At 43.7% G+C, this 14,910-nt stretch overlaps 3 protein-coding genes across 6 annotated transcripts in view; all 3 read right to left on the bottom strand.

The window, feature by feature from the left end:
* Positions 1-2,508: 2,508 nt before the first annotated feature.
* Positions 2,509-8,816, bottom strand: kcnk17 (potassium channel, subfamily K, member 17). The gene is made up of 5 exons (XM_060051971.1): positions 7,874-8,816; positions 5,093-5,207; positions 4,456-4,622; positions 3,871-4,039; positions 2,509-2,952 (listed from the first exon to the last, which is right to left on the bottom strand). The coding sequence occupies exons 1-5, from the start codon at positions 8,087-8,089 to the stop codon at positions 2,678-2,680; spliced, it is 942 nt and encodes a 313-aa protein (XP_059907954.1). The 5' UTR covers positions 8,090-8,816; the 3' UTR covers positions 2,509-2,677.
* Positions 8,817-8,967: 151 nt separating this feature from the next.
* On the bottom strand, positions 8,968-12,386 carry LOC132457684 (potassium channel subfamily K member 16-like). Of its 2 annotated transcripts, none has more exons than XM_060051973.1 (5): positions 11,764-12,386; positions 11,092-11,206; positions 10,697-10,863; positions 10,047-10,212; positions 8,968-9,645 (listed from the first exon to the last, which is right to left on the bottom strand). In XM_060051973.1, exons 1-5 carry the CDS (start codon positions 11,974-11,976, stop codon positions 9,428-9,430), a joined length of 879 nt encoding a protein of 292 aa, XP_059907956.1. In that variant the 5' UTR covers positions 11,977-12,386; the 3' UTR covers positions 8,968-9,427. The 2 variants fall into 2 exon arrangements, with proteins under 2 accessions (XP_059907956.1, XP_059907955.1); XM_060051972.1 differs by having other exon boundaries at positions 10,047-10,215; positions 11,764-12,385.
* A 68-nt stretch (positions 12,387-12,454) lies between these two features.
* The window catches only part of kif6 (kinesin family member 6), a 54,730-nt gene continuing 52,274 nt past the window's right edge, over positions 12,455-14,910 (bottom strand). For all 3 annotated transcript variants that reach the window (XM_060051968.1, XM_060051969.1, XM_060051970.1), the window contains one exon: positions 12,455-14,532. In XM_060051968.1, coding sequence (XP_059907951.1) covers positions 14,516-14,532 — 17 coding nt within the window. In that variant the 3' untranslated portion in view covers positions 12,455-14,515. The remainder of the gene's footprint in view (positions 14,533-14,910) is intronic.

Raw genomic sequence — 14,910 nt, 5'->3', positions numbered from 1 at the left:
ATAACATTAAAATGATCTTTATTATCTATAGGTGCGTTTCCATCCCCCTAATTGAATGCGAACTTTGAAGTATCGAATCAGTAAACGGTGATGGAAACACCAAAATTCGCATCAAAATCCTCTAATTCGCAAAAAAGTTTATCCGCTCGCTTGAGGTGGTTTTTGAGAAATGCGAAATAGAGTAAATTCGCAAAATGGGAGATGGAAACACATTTTGCGAATCAGCTGTGACGTAGCGAACTTTGAACACACAGGACTGACAGTCTTTCCGATTTCCGCATAACGACCGGCCATAGCAACCCTGCCGACATCAACGTGTAACGTCATCACCCTATTCCGCTCCAACCACTTGATGGAAACGCACCTAATTTGAATTACTTTTTTGCGAACTTTCTAAAGATTCGCATTCACCTTTTAGATGGAAACGCAGCTTAAGTGAAGAATGGTTATAAGATTCTATTTTTTCTGTATACATACAGTAACTGAATGTAGCATACCATTTTTCATGTGTAGGCATACAGATGTGTGTGGCATCCAGCCTGCCTTTGCCAATGTAACACACACATGCACACACACGCGCACACATTCACAGACAGGATGCATATGTCTTCATTCACAATACAGTTTAAGAATATTTTGTTTGGTGAATCTATTTTCAAACCCTGTTGTTTATACTTATCATTAAATCGGCATATCAAATGGAGTCCCATTGTTTTTTTGCATTTTGTCTACCTGTTACAACCTACCTCAGTAGGTGTTACAACCTACCCCGGTAGTGGGATGGTTGTAACAAAGGTATACATTGTATTTGTCATAATCTCACAAATTCTGTGATATAGTTGAGGAGATTTTAATGGTTGCCACTTGTAGTTGACAAATGTGGGTACTTTGCCTAAAAGGTCTAGAACTGTAGCTTTAATCGAAAATGTAGTTTTAGGTGCTGAAGAAAAATGTGTTACAACCATACCCGGTCTCCCCTACTACTACTACCACTGATATTTACTTTACTCCTACCACAATATGATATCCGCAATAGAATCAGAATGAAAAAGTGGTTGTAATTATTTTATTAATATACATAAATTATAAACAGTTTCCAAAGTAACTCTCTTTGTTCAACACAGAGTCACACTCCACCCATTTTGCCCAAGCACTTTCATACGGAGTTATATTGGTTTTCTTAAAAGCAATATTCTCCTCTAGTTTCTCAAGACTTACATATAAGTACACATTGAGCGTATTTGAACTTCTGAATAGATACATAAATCTACCTACGTATATGAAACGTATAGTCAGCTAACAGTTATATTTTATATAAGATTTTTGGTTTCTTTGTTGAAGTCAACCTAATTATTATGATGGTTTGATACTCAACTTTTGGATCACTGTGTTTGAAGACATAGCAGATGGGCCAACGTATATCAACACATGCTATACAACACACTTGTCATTTGACATTAGTAGAAATAAAATAAAATAGTCATCTAAATATTACATTGGTCTTGTTTTTAAATAAACAAAAATGTTCAATGCAACAACAAATATGGCGCAATCACAAGGTAACACAAAACGCTCTCCCAATAGAATAATCAGCATTTGTTTTGTTCAATAATTTTAAGGTTGTTTAATTGTTTTGGGTTAATCTAACCAAAAACAATTGAAACCTTACAATAATCATTGAGTTATTTTCTTCCTCATTTGTAAAATGTACAGATTATCTTAAATTGCAACCAACCCACTGGGGCTACCTTTGCTAAGAATGAATGCACAACAATGTATGCACGGTGTCCACGATTGTAAAACACTTTGGATTAAAGTGTCCCCAATCTACAAAATGGCATGTAATTATCTTTATTTATATTTGAAAAGAAACGCCTTACTGATGTTGTGACTGAGACGTGAACTTGCCGATGTTATTCTTAATATAAATAAATACAATTGGCAGTTCTGTATAAGGCTGTGGTCGGCAGGTTCTGCAAAGACTTTTATTTTCCGCAAACCACTAAGCCACCGAACAGCGTGGAGGGAAATAAACATGTTGAGCTAATGTTGTTTGCCACAGATAATCTCAATCTCAGGCCATTGTTTGCCAGGTAGATAACGATAGGCTACACACCAGAATAAAAAACGCAGGTCTTAAAATGAGGCAGGCATTGAATTCATCTTGTTGCAACGGCATCCACCCTGGGCCAATGAAAATGACTCAACATATAATTGGTCGACACTATTTATGCCGGAAATAAGTGAGTGATAATTTTTGGGCACCATGTTTGCCTCGATTTATAGTTGTACTAGTAATTAAAACATCAACATGATGAATTGATTGGCGTCTGAGACTTACATTTGAAATGTTTTAGATATTTCTTATTGAAATTGATATGAGATTTTAAAAGAAGTTAAGCAAATGGGCGAAATCCGGTGAATTTTCTGAAAATCCTCAATATCTGGGGTTAATGTGTTTAGTTTCCTCCAATCATGTCATTGGTCAACCACCCACTCGCCCCCCCCCCCCTCCTGCTCTACAAGCTCCTTCTATGCCTGCTTGTCTAGATCTACAGCTCTATAGATCCGTCAGCGCTTCTTCAGATCTTTAGACCAGCACATTCTGCTACTCCAGCAAAACAACGGAACCAAAAAAAAGAAAGAAATCATATCACCAGAAGAGAGCTCAGTCCAATCAAGGGGGGGTCACACTGCAGTCATCTAACTTCTGCATCTTCACAGGCTCCGCCTCCTCCTGCTCCACCTGCGTGTCGGGGTTCTCGTTGTCGGGGGGGTCCGTCTCCTCCACGCCGCTGCGTCGGCGCCACCAGCCGTTGAGGAAGCCGTGGAGCCGCTCAAGGATGTCGATGGTGTGGTTGATGACCAGCGCCAGCCAGGCCAGGCCGAAGAAGATCCAGGAGGCCATGATGAAGCTGTACCACTCGGGGTACGCCTGCTCCGGGTTACTGTCTGCCATTAGAACATTAGAGGGTGCTACGTGTTAGTGCTCCACTGGCCATGTCCTTAAGGAGTCGCTGGGTGTTGAGGGGGGAGGTAGTAAAGCTAACCTAGACCTGGTACCTGCTCCTTAACCTAGTACCCGCTCCTTAACCTGGTACCTGCTCCTTAACACAGTATCTGCTCCTTAACACAGTATCTGCTCCTTAACACAGTATCTGCTCCTTAACACAGTATCTGCTCCTTAACACAATACCAGCTCTTTAACTCGTACCTGCTCCATAATGCCCCGATTAAGCAATCACTCTAATTTACTTTGTGTAAATTCTTAATGACCTCTTGGTAATTTGCCCAAATATATTGTGTACCCAAATGTATTTGTTGTAAATTAAACCAGCAGCCACTGGTCTATCAGTCTCTATCTGCACTGACCTGTGTTGTATGGGTTTCCATATCATTTGCTTAGGGTTTGCACAACACAACAGAGCTGAATGGCATTTGGTATGTGACATTCAAATCATCATTCAGATCTACTTCCATGCAAAGAAATTGGCGCCTCCGGTGGGCAGTGGAAAGGTATTAGATCGGGCCCTTCAACTTGTGCAGTGAATCTGTTGTCAGCTATAGGCTTAAAGGAAAACCAAACCACAACACCACATTGGTGTGCATTAGACGACTACCTCACTAGTCTTCTAATTGGCTGATGGTTACCGGTACCTGCTGATTAAGCATACGGGAGGCGGCAAACCCCACAATTATGAAAAACATTGAACAAATTATTCCAAAGACAGGATGAGGGGGTTTGGTTCTCCTTTAAGGACTAATATAAATGTGTGTTATTTGTGGATAGGCCAAGGGTTGTCCATCTGATTCTAGAGATGACATCACCAGGGGGCGGGGCCAGTATGCCAGGACGGCCTGACGCTGTACCTGCGACGTAGTCCCCGAACCCGATGGTGCTGAGGGTGATGAAGCAGTAGTAGATGGCCTGGGAGTAGCTCCAGCCCTCGTGGCCCTGGAACACGACCATGGGCACCACGAAGAACAGCACCACCCCGCACAGGTAGGACACCAGGTGGACCAAGAAGCGAGAGCACCTCTGGAGGCAGTCGGAGACAGGGGGAAGAGGGGGTCGGACCACGGGGAGGTTAAACCAGGAGAGGGGGTTAAGGGGGTTCTCGCCGACAGGACAACAGAGAGCCACTTCCCCATGATCAATCATGTAATTGGGTTAGTGTATTGATGTGCTCTCTATGCAAATACAAACAGTATCATACATATGTCTTAACCCTACGTGTGTGTGTGTGTGTGTGTGTGTGTGTGTGTGTGTGTGTGTGTGTGTGTGTGTGTGTGTGTGTGTGTGTATGTTTGTGTGTGTGTGTGTGTGTGTGCATATGCATGTGCAAATGCTTGTGGGCGTGTGTGTTCGTGTGCATATGTATGTGCACATGCTTGTGGGCGTGTGTGTGTGTGTGTGCATGCGTGTGTGTGTGCGCGTGTGTGTAGCATCCTAACCGGATGCGTGGTCTTTCCCTGCAGGAAGTCACAGATGTTCCTCTCTATGGTCAGCATGTACTTGCCCACCCTGTTGAGGACCACAATGTTTAGGGGGATCCCGAACAGAGCGAAGAAAACACAGAAGATCTGACCGACGGTCGTTTTGGGGCTGATGTTGCCGTAGCCTGGAGATGACAAAATAAATCAGGGTTTACTATAATCCAAATTGCATCATATCTCAACAGTAGTGTCTCTTTAACAAAAGCATGATGACCCAGTTACTCTTATACCTTCATGGACCTTTTATTTTATGTATGATGTTCATTCTCGCCTGAAGTGAAAGCCTCAAAGTAGGAGCATGCAGTTGTAAAAGGCTTTATCAATACAACTAACAAGACATCCGTCTTGTTAGACATGGTTTCTCTTGATGAGATGATGTAAATGCGGGCTAATTGTGAACTGTGCCATGTGATATGTTAGGGAAATAAATATAAGGGAAATAAATATGAGCCAGTAAAAGCCCACCACGTTAGCATTGTGTCTGTGTGTCTGTGCGTGCGTGCATGTGTGTGTGTGTGTGTGTGTGTGTGTGTGTGTGTGTGTGTGTGTGTGTGTGTGCGATACAATGTAAAGAAAAAAATAAAGATCATCTGACCTATAGTAGTAACAACTGTGGCAGCAAAGACCGCTGAGCTGGTGAATTTCCAAAAGCCGTCAGAGGTCTGGTTGCCTTTAATACTCAGGCCAGCCTTAGAAGCATCTTGTAGTACCTGGAATATAAACACGTACAAACTCTATTAAAATACAGTTTAGAAAGGACTCACTAATCGAATAGTATTTATTACTTTTTGAGCACTGCTATGCCTTTGAGCGTGATAGTGGCTAGTGGTTGGTGGTTTGGTTGCATTCATCAGTTTAGTCAATTGTATTCCGCCCTTTGAGATCTCTTGGCCATTTCTGATGGTATATAGAAATAGTGAGAATAGTGATTAACTAAAACTACATGCCTGTCAGTGCTTTTCTCCAACAACATTTCGTTGTTATTCTGTAACAATGACAAATAAAAACTGAACTGAACTGTGAGATTTCTAATTAATGGCATGTAGAATGAACTGAAATCAAGCGGAACGGAATTGGCAGAAATATAATATAATATCCATAAGAAGGTGTTAATTAGTGTGTAATCGCCTGAAGATCAGAATGATGTATTTTTTCCCATAATATCGACACATGGAGTTGGTCCTCGTCCACAGAGCCCGCCATGTTGTGCATCTGCAACCTCAACAAACGTACACATGTTTAATATCTTAATTCATGTACCCTGGATTAATATAATGTTCATCACTTGTTGATTAACAACATCTCCTTACAGTCATTCTTGAAATATCTATATATTTCAGGAATTAAATATCTTTATCTATGTATAAAAAGCAGAGGTAAATAATAACTAGACTTCGCTTTGGTCTCGTATATATGCAAAATTCTAAAACTTTCTGAAACGAGCATCAACTTGGTCACAAGCAGCAGTGTTCCGAACTATAATTTGCTCAGTCACACACAATAGAAGCTTGGTTAAGTCATGAGATGACCCTGATATGATAAGTTCATCTGGACACAAGTGGGGAGTGGAATCACAGCCATCAGGACGAGACACACCTTTAGAAGGCAGGTGCTGAAACTATCCGTGATATAAAAGTGTTGGGTCCATCCTGAATGTGGCATGCACCTCAGAAATACTGACAGTGGACGGTTGAGGACAAAATGTACCCTGGTTATGCAAGACTTTTTGGTCAGCTGCATATGACACAAGTTGCAGAACTGAAAATAAACATATCTTTTATTTTATTCCAACGATTTTGAAATCAACATGTTTAAATGTTAAAACATCTAACAATATTTACAGGCTTAGTTTGTTTTCAACTTCATTCTGCATTCTAATTCAGTTAAATGAAAGTGATCATTTTACTAAAGGTGACATTTAATAAAACAGCTTGATCTTGTTTATTTAACTTCCTGGGCAGAGGAGATGATTCTGTTTGTGTGTCAGCAGAGTGGTGAGTGGTGATAAATGCATGTGTATGTATATATGACTGAGTGGGGAGGGAGGAGACGTCATTCAGTTCAGTTTGGCCACCTCATGGCTTGTTGGCTCATGCTGCTGTAATTTGAAGATATGTAACGTCTCCCCATTCCATCCTAACAATCAAATTAAGATCATAACTTGTCTTTATCCTCATTATTTTCTTGACAGAGTTTGCCCTTATAGTTTCTGCCATATACTGTATACGTCTTAACTGATTATCAGGCATTCAGGCTCATAACAACAAAACCAAGTTTAATAATTAATAATTTAATATATAGACATATATCTTGTAATGGTGCATTCTGCATAATTAAGTTGCGTCACGTGAAACAGACTTTGCAGTAATGTTATATAATATTCATAAGTATGTTTTAGTTAGTGTTAAGTACCATGAAATTAAGAATCGTGTTTTCATTGTAATAAACCCTTTGTATCTACATAGAGGGTTCTTTTAAATTAGTCCATTGTTGCTATTTTACTTGTTTGCTATGACGTTTTACACAGTAAATAACTAAATGTAAATCTAGCATGGAACTTTATCCCTTGAACCTTGGCTACTGGATGCGGTAGTAGACGATGTCATCATTTTGGAAGTACCTATTGCTACCTGACAGGCCAGATCAGGCCACCATAGCTTCTCCTACATCCGGAAACCGTGGATTCAAGGGAGGTGGGCGGGGTCGGGGTTTAATTGGTTGCAATCTGTAACCCCCTACCGCTAGATAACAATTAATCCTACACCATTCACCTTGATGTCTAAGTTTAGATCATAGGGTTTTGAGAGAATGGGACTTTTTAGTTTTAATGGCAGAACTATGTTTGACCAAGATCCTGTCTGGGATGGATCCGACTGGTCCATTTACTCAGGCTTCCAAGCAGCCTACTTTACATGTTGTAAATTTCCATCTAGTAGCCTTGTCATATTTGAAGAAACACAGCGAGAAAACGAAATAAACATACAAAGACCACCATGTCTTTTAATCATCGTGATGTTCCAAAGGCTACAACCAGCACCTTTAATTATTAAAATACTTGATTCAATTAATAGAATTTGTTTATCCAAACTTAATATGTTGAACTAATTAATGTTAACTGTTGTGTGGTTGGCAGCAACCATCATCAGAAACAGTTTCAGTACACGTTTCCTGGACCTTAACTTTCAAATGTCCCCTCCGCCCCTCCCTAGTCCTTGATCCACCACTGCAGGTTGTTTACCCTCAAGTGGTCCTGAGTTTAAGGCAGTTTAAGTAACACACAAAGGACCACGTCGATGTACACCGTGCAATTCTACAACCAGTAGACTACCGACATGTGCGCCAAATCACAGGGTTCCTCAGTGGAGGGGCGACTCACCGCAATCACCGCGTCCATGCCGTCCGAGTTCAGACACTGGTACGTCTTGAGCACCTGCTGTTTCCGTGCCAATATAGCGCTGATGTCCTCCCTGCCAAGGTTCCCCTCCAGCTTCCAGAAGACCACCCCGCCCGTTAACACGTACGCCCCGTACACGGCCCCCAGCAGCAGGATGGAGGGCACCCGGGCCAGGGCGAAGATCTCCACCAGCCCCATTGTCGACGCCGTTGAAGAGGCTTGGGGAAAGAAGGGTGACAAAACTGGGAACTTTCTTGGTTCCAACCCTGGGTCAAAGGTTCTGGGCACCGGTGGCAGAGATGAGCGTCCAGGGAGTGACCAGGCCCCGGCGTCTTCTTCTTTGCAAGGCGCCACAGGCAAATTAATTTCCTCTCGCACTCCTCCTGGCTATCATGCAAATACCCCCAGGCAAAATAAAAACACAGCACAACAGAGAGAAGCAGCGCCCCGGTCAGCCGCGCTCAAATCCCCCGGCCACACTCGGCAAGATCACAATCACCGGAACACACTGACTGCCGTCTTGTTACTGGTCAGGGTTTTGAGTTCCAGTTAATGTGCTTCGGGCGTTGATGCAGGACCGTCTGGATTGTCACAGGCCATTTTGAGGTCTGTGATTCCTAAGTCATGATGAGTTCTGAAAGCAAGAGTGTGCTTATTATATGTGACGCAGAACAGGAGAATAGCAATATTACATATGAGTGATCGACGCACATAGCCAGCAGAAAACCACCTTTTCCTAAAAGGTCAATTCAAATTTTATGTTGGATAAATTAAAGTGTGAATCATAATCTCAAGGGTTTTAGTTTCAGACAAGCGGACGGAATGGCCACAGGGTGCCTCACTGAGTTGTAATGTGGTGCGTGGTGGCCAGCTGTGTGAAACGAGAGTGATGGTCATTGATTGAAACCACCTTTACACCAGAGAGGAACTGCACACTCTGTGCTCTCAGGTCCCACTGCCCCCATCATCTTATATTAATGTGTTTGCTTTAGATAGCTCTTCATGCTCAATTTCAATGGAGTTTTGCCAATCGGTACACAAACAGAGATGTGGAAATACAGACGCGCACGCGCACACACACACACACACACACACACACACACACACACACACACACACACACACACACACACACACACACACACACACACACACACACACACACACACACGCACACGCACGCACACGCACACACAAACCAAAATGTATCTAGTGAGGTTACACGATGACAATAACAATTCCTTATTAAGGCCCAGAATGCTCACTTGTGGCAGTAGAATTTAACTCATTGGTAAAATCAACACTCGCAAAATAGTCAAATGGAACGCTAGATTGTTCTTGTGCTGTATCCACCCAAATTGTACAGAGAAACCACACAGCAGGTACAATGGATAAAATGTTGGTTACAATCTGTTCGTTCTCTTCTTCATGTCACCCCCCCCTCCTTCCCCCCTTCCCTCCCAGTTTATGTATTTCAGTCATTCTCCATCCCGGTGAGACAGTCGTCTTGTAAAACCTAAATCAGATCTCGGGCTCTTAGGCCCTCTGGCCCAGCTCCTCCTCCAGTTTGCCGGAGGACCCGTCCTCCACCCCCCCCGGCGGTCTCCTGAGGCCCGGGCGCGTCAGCACGATGGCGCTCTCCATCAGCTTGGCGCCGATGCTGAGGACCAGGGCCAGCCACGCCAGGGCAAAGATGATCCACACCCCGGCCAGGCTCCGGTACACGGTGATGTAGTGCTTGTCCGGATCCGTCCCTGAAAAGGCACTTTTTGTTAGCATTCAATATCACCGAGGTGAACGTTTAATTGAGGGCTTTGAGGGCTGCAATTCGTCAGCCTCATAGCATAATTGCCTCAGTCATATTTTAAGGTTCATCTTGTATTTACAGTCAGAAATGACTGAGGCAGTGATTATGGAATGTTAAAAGCACTCTGATTGGCTTAGGATACAGCCAATGAGACACAGTGAACCAGCAGCGATAGGAGGGCAGAGTTAGGTTAGATAGAACGATTTGGCCACAACATGAGGCAACTATGCTATGAGACTAACGCACACCACATGTTCCTATTATCGTCCGCCATACTGTAAGGCATGAAGAGGTTCATACTGCGCCTTTGCGGAAAAAATGTGAACAAACAATGTGCTCTTCACTCACCCACGACGTAATCGCCGAAGCCGATGGTGCTGAGGGTGATGAAGGCGTAGTAGAAGCCCTCGCCATAAGACCAGTCCTCCACGTAACTGAACAACAGCGGAGGGATGACCAGAAACAGCAGGCTGCCCGACGCCACGAACAGACCCACGGCTAGGACCTCCACCGCCTGCTACAGGGGGGGCACCGGAAGAAACCAGAGGGGGGGGGAGGACCTCCAGGTGTCACAGGCAGGTGACCTCATGAAGATGAATCGTTTCAAACCTCACGAAACCTCATGAGCTTATAAAAGGCAGGTTCAGTAGTTATGGGCCTGTTATGTAACAGTGCTGCTACTCTTACGAACCAGTGTACCAGGGCACTCTTACATAAAAGGAGCAGGCACATAGGAACTGTTATGTGCAACAGCTGTGCTCTTCCAAACATGACACGGCTGTAAAAAAGGGTCTATTGGGATAGTCATCCTAGCTAGATGGCCTTCTTCTTGAGCTTTTCTCCTTCCTTATCTACAGGGTTGCTTTAGTAAGTGTTTACTTTGCATAAGGGCGTGTTGTGTGAAGTCAATTTCAACATGAACCTGTGAAGCTCCAATGGCCCTTTGCCACTTGGAGCCCCATGGCATGGCAGCAGATGGGAGGGCGAGGGCTCAGTACCTTATGGGGAACCAGAGAGAGCATGCCTCTCTCCAGCCGTCCCAGGTGGATGGTGAGGCACTTTCCCAGCTGGTTGAGGAACACCAGGTTGAGAGGTATCCCACACAAGGCGTAGAAAACACAGAACACCTGGCCGGACACAGTGCTCGGGGACAAATTACCATAGCCTGGGAAACGGGAGGCGCTACGGCATTAGCATACTAGCTTACTACATCAAAACCAATGGGTGATTGAAACATGACAAAGAACAATGTCTCACACTGTTGTGTCTACCTTGTTGTTTTAATATTAAGTAATTTAATAACTAATTACATTTCTTCTTTACACATCATGACATCTTAATCTATAAATGCAAAAAGGGAATATAGCACGAATTTATAGATAGAGTAACACACCTATAGTTGTGACCACTGTGCCAGCAAAAAAGAAGGAACTGCTGAAATCCCAGTTACTGGGGTTGGTTGAGTTGCCAGATGGATTCACACCCTTTTCCCATGCATCCAAAATGACCTACAAAAAAGAATACAAAAATCGAAGCCTTCTCTTCAAGACATTTACTTACTGATTTAGTGATTTATATATCCTATAAAAATTAACTGCCAACTACCTTTAACGGTCCAGTTCGATCGGAGGCCACTTCAAATCAATAATCATTGATCAAACTTTTTGCCGCATCATTTGTTGCAATATACTCAACAGTATTGAATTGATCGTTCATGTTCCCTTTATCTCGCTAATGAGAAACAAACATAAGCCGAAGTTTCCATGTAGTCGTAGCCAAGTGCCCTAAGGTACTCATAACCATCCATTGATTATCATACCAAGCACACTACTGTTCTATGTGAACACTAACGTTTATTATTTACATATTAGTTATTATTATAAATTATGTTACATATTGTTTTAACACTCTAATGAGACTACATATTCACGTAAAGAATTGATAACCAACAAAACCAAATAATAGCAGATTGTATGCTTTAATTGTGAACTTGTAAGCGGATTGTAAACTTGTAATTTCTCTAAAAATCCTATATTCACCAAAATAACACAAACGGGATCACAACCTGCACAAACTTCTCCAGTGCTGGGCCGTCCAGGCAGGTGTAGTTGGCCAGGAAGTTGAGCTTCTCCAGCTGGAAGTGGTTGCGGTTGTTGCTCTCCGCCTCGCGCTCCAGGATCTGGAAGATGGTGGCACCGACCAGCAGGTAGGAGAAGTGCACAAGAACCAGCAGCCCTGTCCAGCTCACCTTACCCCCAGCCTCCTGGAACCTCGCCATGGACGCCACCTCCCTACCCGCCCACCGCCCCCCCGCTCGTCTTCACCGAGGCGACCGTACGATATCTGCTCCAAAGATTGGATCTGGATGAGACGCGGTCATGGAGGTCACAAAGTGCTGGTCGAAGGCGTGCGGTCCTCCATAGTGCTGTCCATGCAGGGGTCTGCCATGACGCTAGATCAAGTCTTTCAAAGTGCGGGGACAATGACTGGACAGACCCATACAAGTATTGACGAGTTGATTGATTTCAGTTTTTCGAGGAAATAAGTTAAACGTTGGTGTGATCCTAACTGGAGAGTGCTCCGAGTGTCCTCCCTACCGTGATTGGCCAAAGAGGAAAGTTGCAGGGGTTTGGTCATTGATTAACGGGTTGCTTTGGTAACGATGGAGCAGGCGTTCCATCCCCATCAGGGTGACATCCTCTTACAAATGAACCCCCTGCCCCCAACACACCCACACACCCACCTCCCCGCCTGTAAACAGAGACAAGGGAACAGTGGTAGCTTCCAGGCCGCAGAACATAAGTTAATGTTTACCCTGATGCTTGTGGTGGCTGAGGCATGCATGATTGCGGAATTCCCATTATGTGTGCGCTCGCGCGCGCGTGCGTGCGTGCGTGTGTGTGTGTGTTTGAGTGACAAGAGACTCAGATTGTCACTCACATGTGACAGGTTGGTAAACTGACAATGCCCCAACAAGTGGCTGAGGGGCCAACTCAAAAAGTAAAAGAATAAGATTAAACTTTACTTTAGTGTCCTGTTAACAGTGTTAACACGCTGTGCTGTGTAATAAGCAATTTGATTTAAAAATGCAAGTACTATTATAAGGTAATATCATTTGTATACAATTTGCATCATCAAATATCTATAATAAATTCTTAGTGCTATCTATAACACTATTACTAACTAGTCAGGTAGGCAACCTATGTTATTAATGGAGGCAAATGTGACCACCGTCCTAAGAAGCAGGCTACAGTATATCTTCCACTGAGGAAACTCCTCAGCCTCATGCAAATCTCCCAGCTCTTGTGATCTCTCAAGCAAATGGATGCAGACGCATGCAAACAGGGTTGCTTTGGCCTTCCACATTTCATCAGGACATCATTACTCTTGTCGTTTGTGATGCAGTGATGGCTCTGTATCGCAACACACAAAACAATTTGAGAGCGAGAGGGTGTTTATAGCATTAACGGCATCAGTAGATTTTAATTGTTTGTCTGGAAACATTGCTTTGTTAAAATGCTGCAGGATTTAAGAGATACATGGCTTTTTTATCTAGGAATGTAGCTACTCTTTTGGTATCAATCTGCAAAGATATGATATTTTGCTGTTTGGCATTCTGTTCTAGTGAAGTTGATTTGAACATTACATTCCCTTTCCATCCTCACATAAGCCCTGTGTTTTGAGGTGTCAATTCCTCTGGGCACACCCTCATGGGTCAGGTGCATTGAAAGTCGCTTACGGAAGTGAATTCGTTGTAAATAAATCGACTGTATCGCCGAGACCCAAATGCTGCCTTGTATATCTGCATGGGATTTAGGTCTGAAGGACCTTAAAGTCAGCAACATGACACCAGTTGGTTTACTCTTTCCTTTGACCTTGACTGCAAGATACAGTACATTAAACTGACACTTGAACCCATTTTGACGACATAGGATGCCATTCATGCGGGTAGGCAGGACAGGCGAGATTACATGGTATTCTTCACGTTCTTTTCCAAAGCGATATTGAGGAATGCACAGCTGGGGGCAAGGGCTACAGGACTGCAGTACTTTAACACGTAACTAACTGGTACAAGTTTAAAAATAAAATTGAGGAATCTTTCTTTTTCTTTTTGCCGAATACAAAAGAAAAATAAATGGGATCTTTCTGTTAGTCATAAAAAATAAAAAAACAACCATAGAACGAAAGATTCGATCATTGATATGATGTTGAGGCATGATTGTCATGCCTCAACAGTGGAGTGGATGTTAAGCTGTGCTTAACATCCACTCCTAAATATTCACACGACGCAAATGTACACATGACACCCAAACACATATTACATCTGAAATAAATCCGTCAACATATGTTTCACCTCCCTGCCGCACGGTTCTGAAGGGGCATATTTCCCGGAGCCGTCGAAGCCGATCTAGCCCTTGTTTGACGAGGGCATGTCTCCTAGCAACCGGTGGAGGCGCTTTCACAGGAAGCTCCTCTTACCCCTTAAGACAACATTTGTACAGATGAAAGGCAAGCGGTGCGTGTTGGTGATTTATACTGCCCATCGCCTCACGGCTGGCCGCGTGCTCCCAGGTACCTGCTATATGTGGGCCGTATGTGTGTGCTATATGGATGTGCTTTGTGCCGCCGGCCAAAGTGCCTCAAAGACCCTCCTTCCTTCCCTTGGCACTTCTCTGTTTGAACACACAGTCTGTCGGCTCCTCGGCGGGGCCTCTTTTCACGGTTGTCCCTCATTTTTTCCTGACGCATTGAAGCTCGAGGCCCTGCAGACACCTTTGTTGGCTGAACTTTATATTTAAGTCCCGGGTGTTGTGATGTCACTGTTGGGGAGTATCTGGAGAGAAGCAAGCAAACAGAACAGACATGAGTTATTCCTGTTATTCGTCATCTTTTGTCGTAACCTTTCGGGCCATCGTTTGAAGTAATTTCTCGTCCTTATTGGAATTGTGTATAAAGGTTCTCTGTCATGTTGTGGATGACAGAGAACTTAAGAGATGAGAGGGGCTTGTGCCACACACACATACAGACACACACACACACACACACACACACACACACACACACACACACACACACAACAAAGGACGAGGGGCTTTAGAGAGAGAGAGAGAGAGAGAGAGAGAGAGAGAGAGAGAGAGAGAGAAACACACAGAGCGAGAGAGGGTGACAGGAGAGGAAAGAGAAACACACAGAGACAGAGCGAGAGACAGAG

Source organism: Gadus macrocephalus, chromosome 5 (assembly GCF_031168955.1).
Source record: "Gadus macrocephalus chromosome 5, ASM3116895v1".
NCBI classification, from domain to species: domain Eukaryota; kingdom Metazoa; phylum Chordata; class Actinopteri; order Gadiformes; family Gadidae; genus Gadus; species Gadus macrocephalus.
Note: the sequence above shows the minus strand (reverse complement) of the source record. Positions and strands in the feature narration are given on the sequence as shown.

Excerpts from the sequence above, each read along its gene's own strand:
- kcnk17 (XM_060051971.1), bottom strand. The coding sequence starts at position 8,089 with ATGGGGCTGGTGGAGATCTTCGCCCTGGCCCGGGTGCCCTCCATCCTG. Across the intron at positions 5,208-7,873 it reads GCATGGACGCGGTGATTGCG|GTACTACAAGATGCTTCTAA; the intron begins GTGAGTCGCCCC and ends TTTATATTCCAG. Across the intron at positions 4,623-5,092 it reads CACAGTTGTTACTACTATAG|GCTACGGCAACATCAGCCCC; the intron begins GTCAGATGATCT and ends TGTCATCTCCAG.
- LOC132457684 (XM_060051972.1), bottom strand. The coding sequence starts at position 11,976 with ATGGCGAGGTTCCAGGAGGCTGGGGGTAAGGTGAGCTGGACAGGGCTG. Across the intron at positions 11,207-11,763 it reads CACTGGAGAAGTTTGTGCAG|GTCATTTTGGATGCATGGGA; the intron begins GTTGTGATCCCG and ends TCTTTTTTGTAG. Across the intron at positions 9,646-10,046 it reads CTTCGGCGATTACGTCGTGG|GGACGGATCCGGACAAGCAC; the intron begins GTGAGTGAAGAG and ends GTGCCTTTTCAG.